The sequence below is a fragment of the Synchiropus splendidus genome, chromosome 6, assembly GCF_027744825.2.
Source record: "Synchiropus splendidus isolate RoL2022-P1 chromosome 6, RoL_Sspl_1.0, whole genome shotgun sequence".
Taxonomy (NCBI): Eukaryota; Metazoa; Chordata; class Actinopteri; order Syngnathiformes; family Callionymidae; genus Synchiropus; species Synchiropus splendidus.
The window spans coordinates 23,358,212-23,380,966 of NC_071339.1; the positions used below are offsets into that span (position 1 = coordinate 23,358,212).

Below are 22,755 nucleotides of genomic sequence, written 5' to 3' on the forward strand. Positions count from 1 at the left end.
GGACGAAGTACTGTTGTTAAAAAGAAAAAGAGCTATGGCCGTCCACACAAACAGCATTATATCATTCTAACCGAATGACTATGACGCCACCATTCGATGATCTTTTGCATTTGCAGCGCCATATACGTGAGCCGTGAAACAGAAAGCATTCTGTTGCTACAAATATGTTACCCGTTTACCCAGAGTGGGTCGTCAAAATAAAGGTTCTAGAGTTGACTACCAAATTCTCATTTAACTTAGTATATCGTCTCCCGGGAGACTCTATCTCAAGTTGTGGAAAATGATTTGATCCAACAAGGACCATTAGCAGATGCAAAAGATAAAACAGAAGATTAGCAAAAGAGCCATTTAATAACCAAAGACCTGTTAATAAAAACGCACATTAAAACTTTTTTCCAAGCTTTATTTTACTATACAAAATACTTTGTGATGACAGTACAGTAGAACAGCTGTGGTGCAAGATACAAAAAACTTTCCACACCGATGTATTCCTTTTAAAGCTATACTTTTTTCTCATTTACTTTTTACCATAGTAATAAAAACAAAAGGGCATCAACATGACACTTAAAAACAATCTTCTCACACCAGTCTAAAATGACCCTGTCTTAATACGCTCATAGACATGAGTCATCTATCACATTTCTTAAAAAAGGAACATTCATCTCATCGGGAAAAGCATTATACATACAGAGTTGTACTATTAACACAAGTAAAATATGGCTTAAAAATATGAATTGGACCAAAATTTTTTTTTTCTTTTCATCAGCTACAGAACTGTGCATGTCTTCTCATCGCAGTCAAACAAAAATGTGACCATAAATAAAACATAGAACGTTGAGCAGGAGCAAATCCAAGCAAAATTACAAATATTTTGTTTCGATTTACTTGGCTTTCAGTGACAAGAGAAGTAAAAAAAAAGCGTATATTGTTCCCACGTATTGTAACCATCTGTAAGATTTCCAGTGTTGAAAAAGCAAATATATAGCAACATTTAACATCATAAATCATTGCAACGAAGCACTGAAGATTGCAAGCCTCCACTTTGAACACATTCTACTCTGATTAACAGTCCGGTAATAGTGGTAAGGCATTTGGATTGTCAGTGGTTCTAGTAGTTTTCATGAGAAACACTTCCTCATCATTGTAACTCATTCTTCTGTCCTCCACCCTCCTGCTGACAATCAGTACAAAAAGAGCAAGGGGTTACCAGAGTTCGCATTTATGCTTCGGGTTCATGGCAGCATCAGCTTTGCAGCCGAAATGCTTTGAGAATTCACGGGAGTTGGAGATGGTGCCGATGACTCTGAATCTGGAGGGACTGTGGGGATCGGTGACTACACCCTCATGCGAACTGTCAGGGGTCCTGACTGAGCACCAGATCTGCAAAAAATAGCATGGAGACGTTTTGACAAGTGATTTAAATTAATCATGGGATCTCAAAAGAGCAAAAAACAACGACAGATTAATTACCATGAATATTCCAACAAAGCAAGTCATGAAACAAGGAGAAATTCCAGCTAACAAATACAATCGTACTTACAATTTTTAGATTATGCAAAATTGATGAATAAAACATGTCATGCATTCCACTCCTAGAATGAACAATGTATAATAAAACAAGACTTGTGGCTAGCGAGAAAGCAAACAATATTAGCATTAGCACTGAAATTAGCTGAGACGTGATTGCGCCTGTATTTTGTTTGTAATACTAAAAAAGCTGCATATTTTTGAAGGTATTTGATATGAATGTGAGATGAACTAGAAGATACACAAATTATCTTGTTGTTGTTGATGGTTGCAGAGAGTATAATATGATTATGAGTTAGTAGGACTTCATCTTTTGGTTTTGTATCATTGCAGCACTAAGTACAAAGCTTTCTATTTGTCTCAGTTTTAAACCCAGTATGAACCCAAATTATGTTGCCGTATATGATGTAGCCCCTTAGGATATTTAACCCCTGAACTAACCTGAGCAAATCCAACAAAAAACAGCTGATGGTTGGTCATTCCCAGCGCAGGAAGAGTGGGCTCCACTCCGTTCTTTTCGATCCATCTGGTGTAAGCCTTCAAAGCAACATATTGACAGGTTAGTACTTTTGGTGTAGGAATTTCAAGGGCCGACTATAAAATGCACTATTGTCTCACGCAAATGTATGACTCTCCGTTGCATATGATCTGCGTCTCTGCTTTACAGTGCCTGACCTTTCATTACATGGAAAGAATGTATCCATGTGCAGAAGAAACCAGAGGCTGACAAGGCCGAGCATAAGCACCTGTTATTTCCAGCCTCCACAGTCAACCAGACAACCTGGTTTTTCCAAAACAAGTGAAAGTGCGAGGCATTGCAGATGGCAAAGAAGCACGTGGTGTGATGAAAGTTATCCAACCTAGTGGTCATCTCCCAAGCCTGGTACTTTAAAATGAATAACACAAATGAGCCCAGCAGTACCAAAACTTGGGGCAGTCAGTTTTTGCAAACAATTATTATTATTATTATTGCTAATATTAAAGTTTCATGACGATAATTATGTACAGGCCAGGGTTGTCCCTGGATTACACGGCTAGTTTTTTTCCAAGATGAGTAACATTTCCATGTCTGGCAGTTGGTGCATTACAATGACTGTGTAATAAGACTGAACTGTTCAACTTTCAATTTTGTAAAAACTCTGTCTGGTGCCCAATCAGTAAACACATCTCTTAGTAATGGAGATATAAATCATACATATTGGAAAGTTTTTGTTTTCAATTTTCAGAAATCTAAACAATCGTGCAGTACTTCACGTTACTTTAGCTGTTGACAATAGTCTAAATGTGGTGTGAGCACAGTCAATAGAGTTAACCAGAAAATAAGTTTGCCAAGGTAAATAATAAAAACTTTAACCACGCTAGAGTTAGAAAGGTTCCAGATTTATTACATTTAATAGGTAATGAAGCAGAAGCAATGGATACTACCTTCAGACCAAGTTTGTTAGTTGTCAGTCAGTACTACAAAATGCTTGAAATACACTAATAGGACACAGCCACTTCAATACAGAGTTTTCCGTACCAAGGGACATATATAAGTAGCATTTGAGTTGACTCTTGAAATAACAAGAACACTGCTGATATCGAACCTTATATGCAGCTTTGAGCCCCCCGTTGTCTGCGATGTTTTCGCCTAGGGTGTGTTTTCCGTTGACTGGCTCTTTGTTGATACTGTAGTTGCCGTACTGTTCCACCATACACTGAGTCTGCTTCTTGAAGGCCGCCACCGATGAGTTCTTCCACCATGAGCGCAGGTTGCCATCTTTGTCATACTCCCTGCCTGTGGTTTTGAATTGCACGTTGCTGAGTTGTCTCATAATAAAAATGACAAAAGCTTATGTCTTACCTTGGTCATCAAAGGCATGAGTCAGTTCGTGCCCCATGACGACTCCAATCCCACCAAAGTTGAGGGCTCTGACAAGAAAAAAAAATTACTCATTGCCACTGTTGGTGCAAAACAAACTTCAAAACAATTCCTGAAAATCATTTTCACACGGAACATCCACGCTATTTTATATGTTCACCGATGAACGCTCTTTTTACTACATGTACAGTAAATCTATTCATGCATTTTGAACATGTTCAATAGCTTAGTTATAGCACCACAAACAATATGAGAACCCCAGTGATTTTCTTTCTAACAATGAATTCCTGTAAGGGAAAGTGTTTTTGTCCAAATATTACCAACGATCTGATAAAATGAACATGAACACTGACTCACTTTGGCCATGATCGACTGTAAAATGGAGTTTGAAGAATTCCAGCGGGCAGAACCATCTCATTCTTTGTTGGATTGTAATAAGCATTCACAGTGGGAGGAGTCATGCTCCACCTGGAAAACACAAGAGACCGAGTGTCACTGTGATAGTTTGACGTGAGACAACAACAATCCTGACTCTGCTGAGTGGAACTGTTTGGAAGTCATGGGAACTCTTGATCTGGCCCCCACCAACTCCCCACACCCACACTCGAGACAAAGATCGGTTCAACAGTGGGAAGTCGGTTGCTTGGGAACATTGGTGAATAGCTGCAGTATTCCATTGTATTCTGCCAAGTCAGCATTACTGGAATTGTGAATGAGCGGGCTCCTGTGGAACAGGCGGACATACGAGGGGCAACTCACTGGTTTCTGTTGGGGGTTTTCCTCAGCTGGTCTGCCATCACTCTGGCTGAGAAGTTGTAGTACTGCATGACATTCAGGAAGTAAAGCTCAGACACCACCTCAAACTGGAAGAGAAAGAGTTGGCTCATCAAAAGGGTGAAGCATCGACTATAGATTACCTTTTTTAAATTTACCTACATCATTGAACACCTTGTCCAGCTTTGTTGCATTCATAATGAACTCTGGATACCCAACCATGTTGTATATGGCATCTGCCTGCAAAAAAGGAGCTGTAAATGTAGCCCTTTGACACCAGGTGACAGCTCTGCATTTCTCTCATTCCAAAGCAGCACAGCATCACCTCTATAGGGTCTCCTACCTTTTCCTTCGCAGCCTTTTTAGTGTCAACATCCATCCAGCTCACAGACCTCAGGCTATCCTCAAACGCCCATTTGATTTGGCCAACCATATCTTCAGCCTGACGCATAGGAGGAAGAGTCAGTTGACAAGGAACCAACTTAGCCTGTGATAGGGACTTTGAATTACTTACAATAGCTTTGCTGTCTTCAGAAAAGGTGGCTTTCACAAACATGGCTCCAAGAGCAAAGCCCAGGGCGCTGTCCGTGTCGGTGACGCACAGCTTCCAGCGAGGCGTACAACTCTGTAACATGACGCACCAGTAAGAAAGGTAAACACTAGGTTGGCCAGGAAGGTGAGGACTAAATTCAATGATAATATGCCACGATGACCCAACTGAAAGCTACAGAATTCGGAATAAACCGTGCTAATGTTAAGATATTTTGGTCATGCCTATGATGGCTGCATGAACTACCACATTTCTAGAGCATGAAAACTTGTCTGCATGCATTCTCAAAAGCTTGTTTTTTGTGTCTTCTATGCCCCAAATGTATTGGTCTGCAAACTAAAGCATTATGAGACTAAATTGCTCATTTATGCCCATTATGATTTTCATTTATATCCGATACTATTTCCCTCCATTCAGTTATCTCTTAAATTCAACACTACCTTTAGCATTTCAAATATTGTTGCTAGTAATGAGCTTGATAAGCTAAAGATGACCGGAACTCACACTGCCTGTCCTGCATTACAGAGTGACCAACCTTATGATAATTTGTGGATTCATAACAACAAAATTTTATTTGTTCCCATCAACATTTTCTGAATATTTTTTGTTTTATTTTTGTGTTATTTTTGTGAACAAGACAGGTGAATGTTGGCTCATTGGTGGTTGAAACAAGAACAAGTGTTATGGTTGGTCACTGTTTTATCTCATTGTACAGGGCATGTAAAATGCTGCATTTCCACATTTGCTGCCTGTACATCAAGGAAATCCCATAATACAAATACAAACGGGGGAAAAGTTTCATGACAGATTCAGCTTGCAGTCAAGTAATGATCGAGTGAAGTGATCGCTTCAGCAAGAGAACATAATCACATTTAGCGAAATAAAGAACTGTATTTCTTGACTTCCGGCCACTTATTCAATTAAAAACCAATGAGTGGAAGATGACTCTGGAATATTCTTCAAGCAGATTAAACAGTCTTTCTAAAAAACTAATGACAAGGCATGCTATCAAGAGACAGGAAACACAAGAGCAGAGCAGTGGTACACAGTCAGAGATAAAGACGAACAAGGCCACGGATAGGAAATGAGTAATGTCACGACTAAAACACAGAAACCTTTGCTCCAGTGGAAAATATGCAGCTGAACTCTCAGAATCCTTGGCCAGCTTTGCTTTGTTATGACAGATGGCCATAAGTGGGAAAGAAGAGGAACAGGATCTTGCAGAGATAAATGTGGAGCCTCTTACAGCATTTCAGTAGCTTTTTTTCATGCATGATTTTGAAGAGAGGAAAAAGTCACGTTAACTGTTTAACCCTCAAAATATTAACTGGCAATAACCTGGATAATGCTACACAAATACAAGAGGACCATCAACATAAATGATAGGAGGAAATACATTGTTGTTTTTCATCCATCCAGAACTATTATTAATGAATTAATGAAAAGTGATGTAATTAGAAGTGCGTGTGTATAGATGCATGTTTACTTCAAGGTAATTATAACTCTAACTTATCTAAACCATGGTATCTAAGGCAGATTTTTTGTGAAAGTCAAATTCCCACCTTCTTTGTTCCGAACATGACTTCATTGAAGCGCTGCTCTGCATCGCGAAATCTCTGATCCAAAATGGAGACCATCTTCCGGACCACTTTCATTATCATGTAGTTGTTCAGAAGACTGGAAAGGAAACCAAAATATCCATACCTCCACCATCAAATTCATCCATTCAAGATTGCTGTTCTGGTTCAAAATGAACAAATAATTACACAGCGTCACTGTATTTGACACCCAAGCGGTGAACTCTGACCTTTTGTTTGTGTTTTGGATGAGGTCAGACACTCTCTGTAGATATTCTTTGGCATAAACCACCACAGGCTCCGAGTCAGTCAGTGTCACAGGAGCAAACAATTCAATTAGATAAGGCATCCAGTCAACTGCAGGAGCCAGCGTCTGAGGAAACATAACGAACAAACACCAAGCTTAAAAATGCGACACAAGGCAGACGGCAATCTGCCATGGAAAGAAGAGCTGCTCACCTTTAGGTCTTTGGCCTCCATCTTGTTATAGATTAGCTCCTCATCTCTTCTCTCCTCCTGAGGGACTGTGATGTTTGCAAGGGTCGTTTCAAAGTCGACAATCTCTTTCATCAGTTTTCGAGACGTCGCTTCAGAACCTCCGAGAAGAACTCCTAACTCCGTCAGGAAGTTGAGGTATGCTGTCAGATACTGCAAAGGCCAAGAAGAACGCTGAGCTGGCCAGAATAGGAAGCTTGCATTAAGTACACACATAGCCGTATGAGTTTTGGAATGCCACTATTTCAAGCAATTGTAATGGAGCTCATAATGCGCCCCGGTTGATCATTGAATTTCCACTTGGTACCTTTTCATTTGCAGTCTTATTGAGGTAGTAATCTCGGGATGGTAGGCCCAGGCTGGACTGGTCCACCTACAACAAAAACACACACGCTATCGGGTGACGTCCAACTTCAACAATCAATTGCATTCAGGGAGGACACAAGTAGCGCTGGTTTTGGTCTTGTGATGCTCAATGTTAATGTGTCATATTAAAGTGTGAAACCAAAACGAGTTATGATCAGGGGATTTCCAGCTACACTCATTTGTATAACAAAGTCAGAGTGAACTGTCTTGCAGTTCTTCATGTTCTGTGAATACATAACTTAAAACTGATTTACTACAGTTTTATTGAAGCTGTCCTGATGAATGGATATGAGCATGAAGGTGACCTGAAATTATTTATGTTTCTGGCTAAAGTTTAGAAGCAGAGTAGTCAAGTAGGGAGGGCAGTGCCACCAAGTACACAAAGACGGGACAAATGATCCTGACTAGTAGAGCACAAGGGTCACCCCTACTTCTTCACACTTTTTAGACAAACCCTTTACAACACTATGTTTATAACCGCTTAATCCCACTGCTATGGGCCTGTTTAAAGTAATCAGCGATAGTAGACAAATATCAACAACAGGGCTTCTCATCATTTTCATCTTTAAAGCAAGAATCAGGCAGTAATTCTGATGGTTGAATAATGAATATGGAATAATAATGAAAACACTGACTAGAATTGAAGTGGATCAGCAGTTGTTTCTGGTTATGATGGAAACCAGTGGTAGGCATTTCAAATCTTGCTTGTTCTGATATTATTGTCGTCTTTTGCGTGACCACACTCATTTCCACTTTTTACTCGAACCACTTCCATTTAAAAGTTTTCCGGTGACACTGCAGATCAGGGGTTCTGAACCTTTTTGATCTCGAGCCCGAACTTTCCCACAGCAAATGGGTCCAAGGCCCATTCAAGGAATAGAACGGATTCATTACTCTTGATTTAGTTTGAACTCAATAAACGCATTTAATAAACCAAAACCTTGTGAAATGACATGAAGCCATGTGATGTTTGCGAGGATATACGTAAATAAAAAGTCCAACCAGCCACAGATGCAGGCCCAACCATGGGCCTCTGCCCTGTGGTTAAGAATCACGACTGTAAGTTGAGCTCACACCAAAAACCACCTGAAAAGGCGAGGCACACAGTCTGTAGGTCGTTTCTTTTTTCCTGACCTGGATGATGTTGGTGCTGGAATTTTTGGAGTCTGTGCTGACAAACACAGTGAAAAAGGGCGACGTGTGATAGTTCGCTGAGACGGTCCGCAGAACCTCTTGGAAGTTATTCTTGTCCCAGGACTCGGTCAGAGACCAGCCCCCGATCTGAAACAGACAGCAGAATGAAAGTGGAGTGAGAAGCTCTTCGAAGGCTAATGAAGAAGAAGCAAGATAATGAATGGTTTCTGAAGACTGACCACTCACACCAGCATACCTGTGTAATTAACTCCTGTAATGGTTTTGCTCCCAGTTCCTCAATCTTGGCTTCATTCATGCATGCTTGATAATATCGTTGAGCCTTTTCCTCAGCCTTACTCAGGCCTTTCATCGTGGTGTTTTCTGGACAGATATGGAAGCGGGATGAAGTGAATGAAAAGCATGCAGGTTTCCTCAGCGACAATGAAGGGGCGAGGACTTACCCAGCAACTGTTTCATAACAAGCATGTTGTTTTCCCACAGCTTGCTGAAAGGTCCCCAGCGGGAATTCCCCTCAGGTAGGGGGTTATTCTTCACCCACCCCCCACAGGCAAAGTCATAGAAGTCATGGCAGGGGTCTACAGAGCGGTCCAGTGCACCCATGACTGTGCTGGCCACAGTTATGCAGGGTTCTGTTAGGCAGAGCCCCGGGTGAACTGCAAGAGAACAAACAACAACTGTAGGTCAGACATTGTAAACTCTCAGCTTTAGAGTTCGACAAACATGACCAAAGAGACTGCCCTGAAAATTTCCTGGTGGGATCCCAAAATATTTGGGGAGCTTTTAACAACATCTGGAAGCACTTGTTAATATGAAGCTGGAGCTAAAATACACAACCTGGAGGGAATATTTCTCGCTAACACAAACAAATAGTGGGCTGTGTCTCCTGTCCTTCGGATAATACCCACAGTGATAGCACATTTGACTTTGACCGATCCTTCCTTCGATGATTGTTCAAGTCACATAGACATTTAGGGTTTAGGGTTAACGAATAAACTCAATTAATAGATTAATAAAAATGCTTACCCGATGTCACCTGGTTAGTCTTTCAGTTTTTGGTCTATCTGGCATTATGCTAAGGAAACTGTGACAAAGATGTTCATATTTGAAAGAATTGTGTACTTGTCAGTATTTATTTTGAAATAAAAATGTGTGCACACTTTTTAGATGAAAAACTTCTGTTTCGACACTATGAATTGAAATGGTGAAAAACAGCCATCAAAATGCATCGCAGGGTCAAAAAGAATTAGAAGTAATTTGTGAAAAGATAAAATTAAAACACTACACTATGCATCTCTCAAAAAAATAAAAAAAGGGCCCATCTACTTAACAGACTTCATTTTGCTCGGTGTTCTGCTATTCAGCAACGTTGCTCCTGCTGTGAATTATTTTATCTGGGTTCATTTCACAACACTTGTGACCCATGTTTGCTACTGATGTATGTATTATGTTACAGGTAAGTTTTTTAATCTTAAATCGTACACATATTTTTTTGAGTCAGGTGATGAAAACACACCCATTTTTTAAACGCTTGTTTGTTTGTTTTTAGAAAATTTGTTTGTCTCATCCTGATCAACTCAAGAAAAACTAGAAAATTCAACTTTTTAGAAGAAGCATTATTTTTCATCAACAAATCAACAAATTCTGTCTGGTCAAACATGATTTTCTTGAAAAAAAAACCTACTCACAGGAAATAAAAGAACATTCATGTCTTAAAATAGTTCAGTAAATTCCAGTGACAGTCCACAGATGGTCCGAAACAGTCATGATAAGTAAAAGAGACCTCCCACTTCCCAAAAGAGAGTTCATCCTTTTAGTTCTTGTAAAGTGTGAGCTGGCATATGTCAGTGAATACATGGAAGTGACACAAAGTCTCCCTCGATAGATCGGAGGAAACAGATTAAAGTGACGCCTGGATGTGATGATGAACCTTCATCTCCAGTCACCCCCGGGGACCTCTCTTCCAATAGTGAAGTTCAAAGTTGGAACGAAGACATCTTTTGTCAATGGGTCGGGCTTGAATGGAAATCACACGCACATCACATTTCCTATTTATAGTTCAGCGCCTACAGTGAAATTCTTAACAGTCATACTTATGGGATTTAGCAAGACATAACTGTAAAAGGTTTAAGAGTGGATTGAAAACTGATAATGGAAACACTTCACTGCCAGGAATGCATGCAAACCCTTTAACAGAGCCAAAAATTAACCTGACCAGTCTTTCCTGTTAACACTGCAACGACTTGTCGAATTGTCATGATTCTCTATGCTTCTACTCGCTGTAGCTTTTGGCACCATCCTGCAAAATACTACGGTATAAACCCATTCCAATTAAAACTCGACGAAGCTAGAAGAGCATGCCTCTATCCACGGACACAAAAGCCACCAGACTTAAGAGTAAAAACTCCTACTTGAATGGGTCAAACCAAACCACAGGTTGAGGAGTTTTTTTAAATCAGGTCCTTGTATTTGAGTGGTACGGCAGACATACCCTTTTTGTAGAAGACGCCAGTCGTGATGAGTGATATGAACAAGCCAACAGACACGATGCAAACCAAAATCAGTAGCCGCTGCTCTCTTTGTGTCCGCTCCCGCCAGCACGAGGGACTCCGTCTGTGGAGGAGCGTAACCTGACGAAAGGAAGCCTCAGTTTTATACACTTGTAAATAAAATATAAAAGGACTAAATAGATATATGTTAAAGATTTGAAGAGAACAAACACATTCTAATATTCAAATGGCCGTTTAAAACGGAGTAAAAATGAATTAGAGATTATGTGGAGAGAATGGAGATCATATAAATACAGAGATGCAAAAATGGATTGTTGATTTTACAGGGGGAAAAAATGCAAGAAAATCTGACCATGTGATGTCAGTTGAACTTTTGAACAAAAGAGTGACATTTTGAAAAGTACCTTTCCATGCTAAAACATTAATCAGCAAAAACTAGCATTTCCAGAGGGGAAAAATACAACAAGATTATAATCATCTAATCTCCTTGTTAAGTTTTCTTTAAGACCTTCATAAGACTTTGTTCTTTACCTTTTCGTACTAATTATAGCCCATAATAACATTCCTCCGGAAACACCATCTTAAGATTCTTGCAGTCAACCAATGACGTCTCCAAGAATTGCCCTCTGAAAAATGTCCTGTAAGCGCAGAGGCATTCACTGAGCTCGTAAATCATGCTTTTGCTTATGCGTCTGTTGTAGCGTGCCGCCTCTTAGGGCAGCAGAGTAAACAGAAATCACACAATCAAATCTTTCACTGGGTGCTTGCTGAGTTTTTTGTCAGTGAATAAAAGGTGCTTTTGGAGAGCTTGTTAATCCCACAGAAGTCAATTACCCCTGAAGTCGGTATCAGGATCCAGTTAACCCACATTAGTGAAATGAGAGCTCGGCAGTGAAACGTAATGAGCCCAAATGAAAAGTGCTCAGGCCTCAGAGGCTGCTTAATCCCAGGAGCTCCCAATTTAGGTTAGTATAAATTGCATTGCACCGTAGTAATTGAGAGAAGCCCACAGACAAGTCAGTAGAAACTGTCAGCAGAAGCGTGTTTTATGACGCATAAAAACGTCTCAATCAAAGAAGGTCAATATGAGTATGAAAGAGCAAATTGGTTCGGCCACATGTGAAATGTGGAAAAGAATTTTAAACGATCAAAAGTTCAGTATCAAGCTAGCAATAGAGATGGCTTGTGGCGCAGGTTTGACTCCTGTTCAGTTCCGGTTTGACTGTTGGTATTAATGAGAACGATCCATCTGGTGAAGGTCTGCACTGTCACATCTCTTTTCCAGTTTAATACAAAAGTTCTTTTCATGTAATGGACAATATACTCTTAATAATTTGTGTCACATAACAACTACTGAATAACTACTGTACAGGCTGTATTTGAGAGGTATGTGACTAAACAACACATATCCTAATACAGGGGTAATACCTCACAATACATTGCCAGACTGTAAGTACTGTGATAGATTACGTCTTTGTTTGAAAAAAAACCCCAGTATTTTAAGGCAAAAAAAACAAAACACACATTACAGAAAACTAGGTCATTGCGCAATCCAGTTCATTGGCCAACTGAGGAGTGAACAACTTCCTTAATAAACAAAACGCCTGAAGTGAATTGAAGTGTATAGATGTTAGTAGCATTACACACACAACACAAATGCTGCAGCATGCCCAAGTATTACTTTACTCAATATTGACATACCAGGCTAAAGATGTCAAAACAATATTGTGCAATCAAGTATTGCAATATTTGATATTTTCTTACACCTACTGTAGTAAGTAGTAGTCTTTTATTATGTTCCTATTCAAGCAGATTGTTAAGCTTTTATGAGTATTCATGAAATTCGGTTACACTTCAGATTGGGAAACACATATTACCATAAATAAATTACGTCATATATGAATTAGCAGTATATTACAGATTATAAAGTCCACATCAGCATCTTGTTTAGCCTATTTTACCATGGATTGGACACCCAAAGTTCAAAAAGGCATCACAGTAAATTATTGATTATAACAGTATATAAGCAAGTAATTAGTTTGTTCATGGTTAATCTATAGTGTTGTCGAAATAGCTACAAAAATAAAGCTCATTTATTGATCAAGGGATTGGCTTACATTTCTACCTGCTTCCTCCATTCAAAACCAGATTTAGGATCCTTCAGGGCCATGAGGATTCACACATTGTCTTCAAATAAAATAATTCATCTTAACTCATAGTTGCAGATGACTTAGGGTACGATGAATAACAAAGATGGAACAACTTGTACCTACATTTGCCTATAAGAGAAGCTCCAATATTTACCCAATTCTTGGGTGAAGAAGCAAGCACTTGAAGTCACACCTTTATTTACTGCTCCATTGTTTCACTAATGACAATCACTTTAGAGCTCGTCTTAATATACAATTTAAACTGTAAATCTATATTAAAACTACTTCTTCATTAACTAGTACACAATTGTGTAGCTTAAGCTACCATGAGTCATTTGTCTTGAAATAAAAAAGAATATAGCTAAAGAATAGTTTCAGAGACCGATGAGTGTTGTGAGCGAAATGTGTAGCTACATTATAAGAATTGGTGAGGAAAAGTATGTCATATTATACTCCTACTAGAATACATAAAATTGAGGTTATTTGTATTATTTTAAACATCCAGGGCAATATTATTATTACAAGAAAACAATTAGAAAATTCATCATGTTCAAAGTGGAGATCAAGACTTATATATATGAATAATTAATCCCATTTTGTTCATCTTTTGTTGAGAATTACAATATCGTATATCTCATTGCCATTTAGGTGAGTCGGTCTGAGTCAAAGCTTTTCAAAACCACAAAAAAAGAAGAGTAAAGTTCTGCTGTACAAGTTGTGTTGTGTTGTGTTTTACCTGCATAGGTGAGGACGGGTAGATTTCGTCGCCGGTGGAGTCCACCAGGTCCTCCTCATCCAGCGTCGCTCTCTTGTATGTAGACATCTGAAAAGGAAAGTTGCGAAAAGACTCCCTCAGTGCTTCCATTCTACTTTTAGACCCACTGACGGGTGAGAGACAGTTTTTCGGCTCCTCAGAGGTCTTAGCTATGTCGCTCTCCCTCTAAAATCCATCAGGAAAAGTCGCCTTGTTTAGACGTCGCTCAGTCAGGTAGTGTGACTTATCTCCTCCTCAAAGACAATTTTCTGTTCCTCTTAACTTCAACAACATATCCCGCCGGTCCCATGGCATTATTGCGTATGAGTTGACAATAAAATCCCTATTTCCAGGACTTCCTCCTTGGCTCAGTCTGTGAAAACATGGCATGAGAGAACAGGAAGAAGAACTGGCTTGACTGATTTACATGGCTGTGTGTTTTTGTTCGTGTGCACTGCCCAATGTGGTTTTACTTAGAATGAGGGAGGGAACAATTTCACACCCAGACAGTCTTCCATAGGTCATGGTAAACCTGGGGGAGGGGCTGGGATACCTCACACTCCTCCAGCTACATGCTTGTAGTCGTTGTCAATGGCAACCGTTACCTGATAGGCATGACAGCCAGTTCTTCTGCTGTTTAACCCTTTGTATACAGAACAATGAAATCAATTACATTCCGGTGTTCGGCCAATGGATTTTACAAACTTCAGCTGAAACAACAAAGCATTATCAAATAAACACATAGATTGCATTTGTTTAAGCGAAATTAAATAATCCAGAGTAGGTACATTTATAAAGAGGAATTTTGAACAGCAACTATATTTCTGACTGTGATTTTTTTTAATGATGAATCATAAAGAACATAACTTAAAAAGTTTTTCATAACAAATCAGATCAAATCCAGAGGAATGTGTCCACTGTAAAATATTTGTTCATAAAGTTTGTTTGTCTTATCTTACCTATCTTAAAATGTTGCAACTAAGGAGAGGACTAAATTTTGATTCTGAGGTTCAACTATTGAATTTTTTTTACATATAATCCAATATCTGACATTATCTGTCCATAACATCTTGAGTTATGTAGCATACAAACAGTAATTTTGCAGTGAAGACCACATAACCCCAGATTGACTCGAGACCAAGGCCAATGAGGGGTGAGCCCAAGACTTGGAAAGCATTCTATTTCTTGATCTATTTTGAAAACAAATACTAGTGTATTTCACCATAAGAAATAGATGTGTGTATACAGTATGTCTAATACATAATTCTGCTTTCTGCATTCAATTTGGTGTTGGTTTTGGCCTGGCCCCGACCACATTGCAGAAATCTGACCTCCTACAATCGTGCCCTGAGAGTCTCAGTCTGCTAGAGGAGATCCGAAACACAACATGTACCTCCATCCATAAAACTCTCTTTTAAACTCAGTTTTATTGACTTGCATTGACTTACGTAGTATAGTCCGACCTGAGACATTAGCCTCTATTCTTAGAATGCTATTGACTACATCCTAGTTTGTCTGTTAGTTGCTTTGCAAACAGCGTTCTGAAAGCTGGTATATAAAGTTACTATTATTATTGTTATTATTATTATTATTATTATTATTATTATTAGTTGTAGTAGTAGCAGTATTTATTCTAACATCCACCAAGGCGCACATAGTAATAACTCCTAAGGGACCATTGGTATTAAAACTTACTAGGGCATAAACAATACTAGCATCTAAAGTTTAAGCCATCTCTGCATACACTCTGCTCCCAAGCGAGGAAAATATAATAAAATGTAAAAATACAGTTTTATTCATTTTTGGAGGTAGCTCCGGGAATGTCTCAGAACAAGAAATACTGGTTAAATCTGTTTACTAGTACAGAAGCTATTGCAAATATCAGAATGTGTAATGATCGAATTGAAGCTGGCAACAGAAACACAATCAGACCAGCACCAGTTAAAGCTTCACGACACCATCAGCTGATGAAAAGACCAGCGAGATAAATTGAGAATTTAGGTGATGAATAAGACTGACAGGAAGGGAACGTAGGGGTGGGGGGTGGGGGTGTTTTTAGTCATTTTGAATCCACAGGAGGTTTCAAATGACCTATCGCTGAGAGCAAACGGAAACATTGATGTTTTCCTCTCGCTCGCCCAGAGACAACCCACACTAAAGCCATTCCATTTAACGCCGACCAATAACAACACTGAAAAGTGAGAAGAGAAAGGAGAGCTGCTAGAAGACAATTCATGCCTTTAGCTAGGCCATGTTGTTGTGAGTCACATTCCTGAGCACACTCACTTTCCAGGAATCAGGTTTATGCAGATGTAATCTCACCCACTAGACACAATGCAGATGTGCTCCAGAACATTTGACCTGTTGCCACACAGCCTGACCCCATCAGAACAAATGACAGATTACACAAAAAGCTAATGTTTCTAAGTTCGAATATCTGTTTCATGACAGTGATGAGTTTCTAGAGTAAATTACAAAAAACACAATGACATGGAAATGCACTTTTATTGTAACATTGGAAAGCTGGCACTGGCCATGTTGAGCATGAACTTAGAGCTGACCCAAGAGAAGCCAGAGACATCCATGTATTTGCTCTGAACTATGCAAACAAGACAACATATTTTGACTCGGCAGTGCCACACCACATCAAAGGCCGACAATATTACACAAGAATCAATTCTGTATGTTAATCAGTCCTAAAATAAACCCAACAGCAATCCACAAAACATTTCTGAGTTGACATTAATATAAATAGTTGCAGTTTTGCAAACATGCAGAGAACATGCTCATGCTTAAAGGTAAACAACAGCAGTGAGAGTAAGAGTACTAATGCAACATTGAATGTAGCTTTCAATAAACATGAAACTTCGTGAAGCTGTCTTGATTTTAACAGGATTTAAGTTAACCAAAACACCAAACAGCTTATTGAAAATAGTCATAGTCATGTTGTTTCTACAAGGTTAAGCCTCAATTTGAGGATGAATGCTTCAAAATAACCGTGTCATCACAATTGGGTTTGGTTCGGAGACCTGGTTAAGGTTAGCCACGTGTTTCGGACGGTTAGATTTAGGGTGTATGTGTGAGGAAAGCGTTATGTCAATCACAAAAACAGCGAAACAAACGTGTGTGTGTTTATATGATGAGGAATAGGCTGAAGACAATATTGGTCAGTTACTAGAGTGTCAATGAAGCCATGCATCAGTTGTGATATTCCTAACCTAGTTACTGCTAGCACATATCTGCTCACAAGTGGGTGAAGCTGTGTCCTCTACCAGTTTCATTGTTAAAAATTTTGAGATTTTTTTGGTTCTGATTTTGAATGAAAATCCAGAACTTGAACACCCCCGAAAAAAGCAGGAAAAAACATAACGTGCGCGGACCGATCAGCTGACCCACGACGCGCTTTGTTATTATGTATAACGCAGTCTCCGTATGCAGACGTGTCCCGTTAGCTACATTTACTGACTGTTTTTCCTTCGTATTGAGGTGTAAAACCTTTCCTGTCTCCGCACTGGACTGTGTTAAGAGCGTCACAGGGGAGGTGCTCGCTCTCCACACCTCCGAGGCTGGTGCGCGCACTCCGGGGTTTGATGTCCTGTTGTCCGCCGGAGCTCGGACAGGGATGAGGCGAGTCTCGGACAGAGCGTGACTTGGTTTATTACTTTGTCACAGCCAAACTGCACGGAGCCGCACATTCACAGCTGGACACGCACCGGGCACCTTTTCACTTTTCGAGAGAAGCCACTCACTCGGCAACCCCTCCCACATGCAGCGCCCACACACATAGAGGAACAGCGCACCTGCAGCAGGCACTCTACATTCACTCCTACAAAAGTCTGTTTTAAGGCTTGGAACGCATAATTTCTTTTTCCATTAATTGTAATGGGAAAAATCGATTCAGATTTCAAATCAGAACGGCCTTCTGGAACGGATTGTGGTCAAGAACTGAGGTACAACTGTACTAAAGTGCAGGGTAATCTGCAGGCTTTGACACGCTACTATGACACACCCATCCAATCTGTTCAAGAAATCTAACTAATTAGGATGTTCTGTTCATTCAAAACCTCTTTGGGAGTAGCGAATGAAAGTCAAATGTCACACCAATAATTTGGATTTAAATCCCAGAAGAAAGGAAAAAACAGTTGATGGCGTCAGAGGTCTGTTGATTCTCAAAAACAACGTGTGGCCTATGCGTGGGACTGTTAACCAGAAACATGCGTCGGAAATTCGTCACCAAACCCACAAACCAGACAATTATTTGAAGCCAAAGGGCAGTACTCCAAGAATAACTGGCGAATGTTTGAGTAAGGGAACAAGTGCTACTCAGACCAGTGGAGGGAACAAGAAGATGAGTGGGAACAATTAAAGGAAAATATAGCGTACCATGAAGACATGTGTGTTATGCCTAAAGCATTTACAACCGCATTTTACGTAAGTCAACTGTTAACGCTTTTTGTGTGTGACGAAAGGTGGCCCAGTGAACTACCACGGTAAGCCAGCAGTTTTGATGTGGTTTCAGACCATAGGAGCAATTAAAGACAGCAGGAGCGATGTGGAAATCTGATGGAATGTTTACTGCCTCCTTGTGAAACTGCTGCTCTGCTCACCGTCAATATCACCAGCACAGTAGTTTACAGAACTACCGGATTAGGAGAACAGAAACAAGATATTCATCATGAAAATGGATTGTTTTGCAGTGTATTTCTTCTGAGATGGAGCTGCAACAGGGAGTGAAGAACACTTCACTGTCCCTATCCACCTGAGGCAGCGAGAATGAAGAGACCCAAGACCTTTAAGAGTCCTGTATCAGCCTCTCTCTCCTTAGCTAAAAGGGAAAGAGCATCCAATATGGTGAGAGATGGATAAGAAGACCTGCAATATTACAGGCTCTCCATGTATAACCACGCTGGTAATCCAACCAAGGAAGTACAAAATGCAGAACTTCAACCTCTCTAATTTAGGAGAAGCTACAGATTTTACGCAATCACAGACACAGCATGCTACAATTTACATCCTTCAAACATAAATAGCTCAATATCCATACTTTCACTTCACGTTTAAAAACTAGCCTGACACGTTAGTGTTTCACCCAGGTTTTTGTGTTTGGAGCAGGGGACCTAACATTCGGCCGACGTTGGCTATAGTGACCGTTGCATGTTGATGTTGAAGTCACAGTACACAGTCAGAACTTGAAACTTTGTCCTGGTTTATCCATGTTAAGTATTCTTTCCCAATTCTCTACCGCAAGATCTAAATTTTGTCCACTTGAGGCCCCCGTAGCACTACATGCCTGCGTTGTTGAGGCTAAAATGAAAGGCGAATCTGTTCTTTTCATAAACTACACTGTTAATTCTTTGGCAATTTCTTCACTTGACCAAAGTGTAGTCTCTGAAACCAGTACGGTCAGGGTTCGACTTCGTAAGATGAAAGAAAATGGCTGAGGAGCCGATATACTTTCATATTTTGAGTAATATTTTGTCAAGTGAAATTGGAAAGAAAACCTCAGTAATCACAAATGCACAAGGTAAGCGCCTCCCTTTCATCACTTTGCATCCCATTGGTTTACACACGCATGTCTGGTTTGGCTCAGCAACCAAGCATAGCAAGAACAGAGCTGTGGTGGATCATCAGCTCCAACCTTCAACACAGAACAGGCAAAATGGAGGCGATAGAATCAGTGACAAACCCACTTCCTAGAGGTCACAGCTGCACCGAGCAGTTAACATCATTTTCACTTGTAATACACAAATCACTTTTTGTTTGCGCTACTTAGAGGCCTGTTTACTGTCCTTCGCCACTTCATGATTTGTCATTTTATATTGCAAAGCCAGTGAACGGAAGCAAAGTCCTGGTTGGAAAAGACCCAAAGATCTTGCAGTTTTAGCTCTTTACCACGTACAGAATGCTCTTGAGAATGCAGAGACACATGTTCTCGGGCTAAATATGCAAGGGGTCATGGCGACTCAACATGCAGCAACACACTAATATAAACCAGTCCTGTTATCACAAGCAGGCAGAAGATGTTTTCTTCTGCCTGCTTGTGGTAACAGGTCACAGACAAAACCTCCAATATCAAGGAAACACTGGAAAGATGTTTCCTTTGGAGAAAACACCCTGATAATGTCAGTGAAAACAGCTACTTTGCCTGCTAATCCTCTTTTTGTCCAGTAGTTAAAGAAGCTTTTAGCCAAATCATATCTCTGGCTATTTTTAGTCACACTCTAGGATATGGCAGATTTCTCACGTGGTTATGAATACGTAGCGCTCAAATTTTTCAACAGTAATGGACGACATAGGAGTGGAAGCCACACACGTTAAACCACTGAAAAGTCAAAGCATCTGAAGGAGAATTAAAGTAGAAAGAGAAAGGAGGCAGAATCTCTTCTGATAGCTCCCCTGCCAACGCGCACACAGAGAGGTGGAGATTACCTGCGCCTGCTGTTGTTAGGGCACCTCATCGTGAACTCTAGCTCACATTTTGGTAATGAATAACCTGAACTGTGCACACTATAGCTCAGCAGCTGATCATCATTATTATTATACATCCACTGATAACATAAACGTGCTTTACTAAAAGGTGAACTTAATAATCACTATTATGAACATGTATCAAGTAAAAAGGCTGCAAGTCCAGTCTACTACAATGAATTGCTGACAGCTATTATGGCCCATTGGTGGCAACAACCATGACTCATCAAATCACAATCATGTAAATGAGGGATTATCTCCGGGTATTCCCATCACGGAGCCTCCTCCACCGCAACCTGCTCTGACCATCCTCCCAAGCCACAACAGTCCAGTTCACGTCCTCATTCACTGCATCCTCATTGGTTGTCTCCATCTTCAACTTTCTTCGTCCACTAGTTTCTCCAACTTGTTGCTGACCTTGTCCTTTCTAGTCACAACCAGTGAAAAACCACTCAGTCATCTCCAACTGCTCCACCGATCCTAATTTTCTGTTTTAGTTCTTTACTCAACACACCACTTATCTCATGGCAGTGATGGCAACAGCCTTACAATTCCTACTCACCGTTTTCACATACAAAAAAAGTCCAAGAGTAAACCACAATATGGGGTTCAGTCATTTGTAAGCATTTTAGCCTCGTAGAAAGGGGTGATTACCTGTTGAGATGTTCTCAAATCATCACGAACACAAAATGTTAAAAAATAATGCGTGAATATTCATAAATAGTTTTCATTTTCCTCACGTGTAGATTGCACACAGCTCCGTAGCTGGTGCGATAAAAGTCGGAGGGAACCAGGCAAAACAAACATGTCCACACTAGACGACTATGTTGCTACACACTTCTCAGACATCACAGTAAAAAAGAGATCTTCATAAATTCATAAAATCGTCAGCACGCGTAAGGACGAGGAAATCTGATGAAAAGTACTAGAAAGTATTATGCACTTAATTTTTTTTGTTCTCGCGTCGGATAACAAACAAAAATCAGTTTGAAAAACAGTTCTGAAATCCCAGCGTGGAGCTGTGAGTTACCAACAATAGGAGTCAAAACTACATATTTGCTCGATGATGGAACAGCTAGTTACTTCATGTTTGAAAGTCGTGGTCGTGAACTCACCCTGCAGTCAGATGGTCCCGTGGATTTTGTCGCGCAGTCGGACCGCGGACAGTGGGAGAACGTCCACTGAAGCGACCAAAGATGACGCGCGTCACTGTCAAGATAGTTCACACCCCCCTCCGACGCAAACAACGCAATGCCCCGGATGTTGATCTCAAGGCTTCACATTTCTTTCAAACCGTATGAACGTGATGTACAAGTGGAACGAACCACATGGCTAATAATTTCGAATGACTTCACCACGTAGTGTAAAAACAAAAATAACAATCATAGTCAAAATAAACGGCCATTTAAATGGCATTTGATCGTCAGTAGTAAGTCTAAACTAAATCAGTGAACAAATTAGAGCCTTATGTAGGGTGTTGAAACGGTTACAAGCTTACATACTCTTAGCGTGAACTCTACTATCGATTGTTCCAAAGGCTGACAGCCCAGACACACGGCTGTTCATTGTTCAGGGACATTTCATTGATTGTTTTTTTTTTTTTTTTTTTTTTTGAGAGCCGAAGAGCTGTATCAGCGCCAAACTTAATTTACGCCCACAGCCAATCTGTTAGAAGTAAAATGTGTTGGAGCTTGGTAACACTGTAGACCACAATAGAAAAGTATTCTACTGTGGTTTACAATGGCACCAAGAGGGCAAAAGTGATATAGCAAGATGAGAGTTTTTCCTTACTTCAGTATCTTTGGTTCTCCTACATGAGTTAAGATGGTGAATGAAATGAGGTAAAATTCTCATAAAAAATACAATTGTTCTCAAACATAATTATCTGAACTGAAATGATTAATCCAGTATGAATATATTCAAAGGGTTGGAGTATAGAGTTATCACAAGAATAGCATTGTTGATTCTAAATTCAAAGTAATCAAACCTTAATCTGGCGAAACGAATCAATACTAACCAGTTAAGACCCAACAATGCCAAAAGTTAAGTTTTACAGGCAGCTGAGGCAGAATAAGGTTCAGTTCTTAATCAGAATTCTCAGGTAAAGTCAGATTAAAGTGACAATTTCTGATTTGTAGCGAAAATCGTACTGTTGTGCGGTAGCACTCAATGATCACCCATACATTTTCGTCTGGTCCAGGTAGGCTTCAAATGGTTTTGACAGATGACTCACCCACCATCCATATGAGAATGCCTTTATTCTTCCCACCTTGGAGAAATTTAGGATACAGAGGGGAAATTGTCCCATACCTGTATAAAGGTTAGATGTCTTTCATCCTCAAGAGTCTCGTGGAAATATATTCCTTTTTTAAATCCCAATGGATTTAACATTGAAATGTATGAATTTTTAGAAATTAGATTCTATTTACTTTGTTTTTATGTAACTAACTACAGTCATATTTTAGGCTCTGTTGTTGTTTTTATTTGTATCCTATTAAAGATTAAATTTAATGAAATGCACTCGTTCATGGAAAGTTTGGAATTTCAAAATGGAATTGCAGCAGTACCGAA

At 39.9% G+C, this 22,755-nt stretch overlaps 1 protein-coding gene across 3 annotated transcripts; it reads right to left on the reverse strand.

Moving 5' to 3' along the window:
- Nucleotides 1–401: 401 nt before the first annotated feature.
- On the reverse strand, nt 402–21,406 carry ece1 (endothelin converting enzyme 1). Of its 3 annotated transcripts, none has more exons than XM_053868435.1 (18): nt 21,300–21,406; nt 13,699–13,785; nt 10,794–10,932; nt 8,746–8,958; nt 8,541–8,665; nt 8,285–8,431; nt 7,092–7,157; nt 6,749–6,937; nt 6,520–6,662; nt 6,275–6,389; nt 4,506–4,787; nt 4,325–4,402; nt 4,148–4,251; nt 3,746–3,856; nt 3,371–3,438; nt 3,114–3,304; nt 1,969–2,064; nt 402–1,380 (listed from the first exon to the last, which is right to left on the reverse strand). In XM_053868435.1, the coding sequence occupies exons 2-18, from the start codon at nt 13,783–13,785 to the stop codon at nt 1,204–1,206; spliced, it is 2,331 nt and encodes a 776-aa protein (XP_053724410.1). In that variant the 5' UTR covers nt 21,300–21,406; the 3' UTR covers nt 402–1,203. The 3 variants fall into 3 exon arrangements, with proteins under 3 accessions (XP_053724410.1, XP_053724411.1, XP_053724409.1); XM_053868436.1 differs by lacking the exon at nt 21,300–21,406 and having other exon boundaries at nt 4,506–4,604; nt 4,677–4,787; nt 13,699–14,567; XM_053868434.1 differs by lacking the exon at nt 21,300–21,406 and having other exon boundaries at nt 13,699–14,572.
- Between the last annotated feature and the right edge of the window lie 1,349 nt (nt 21,407–22,755).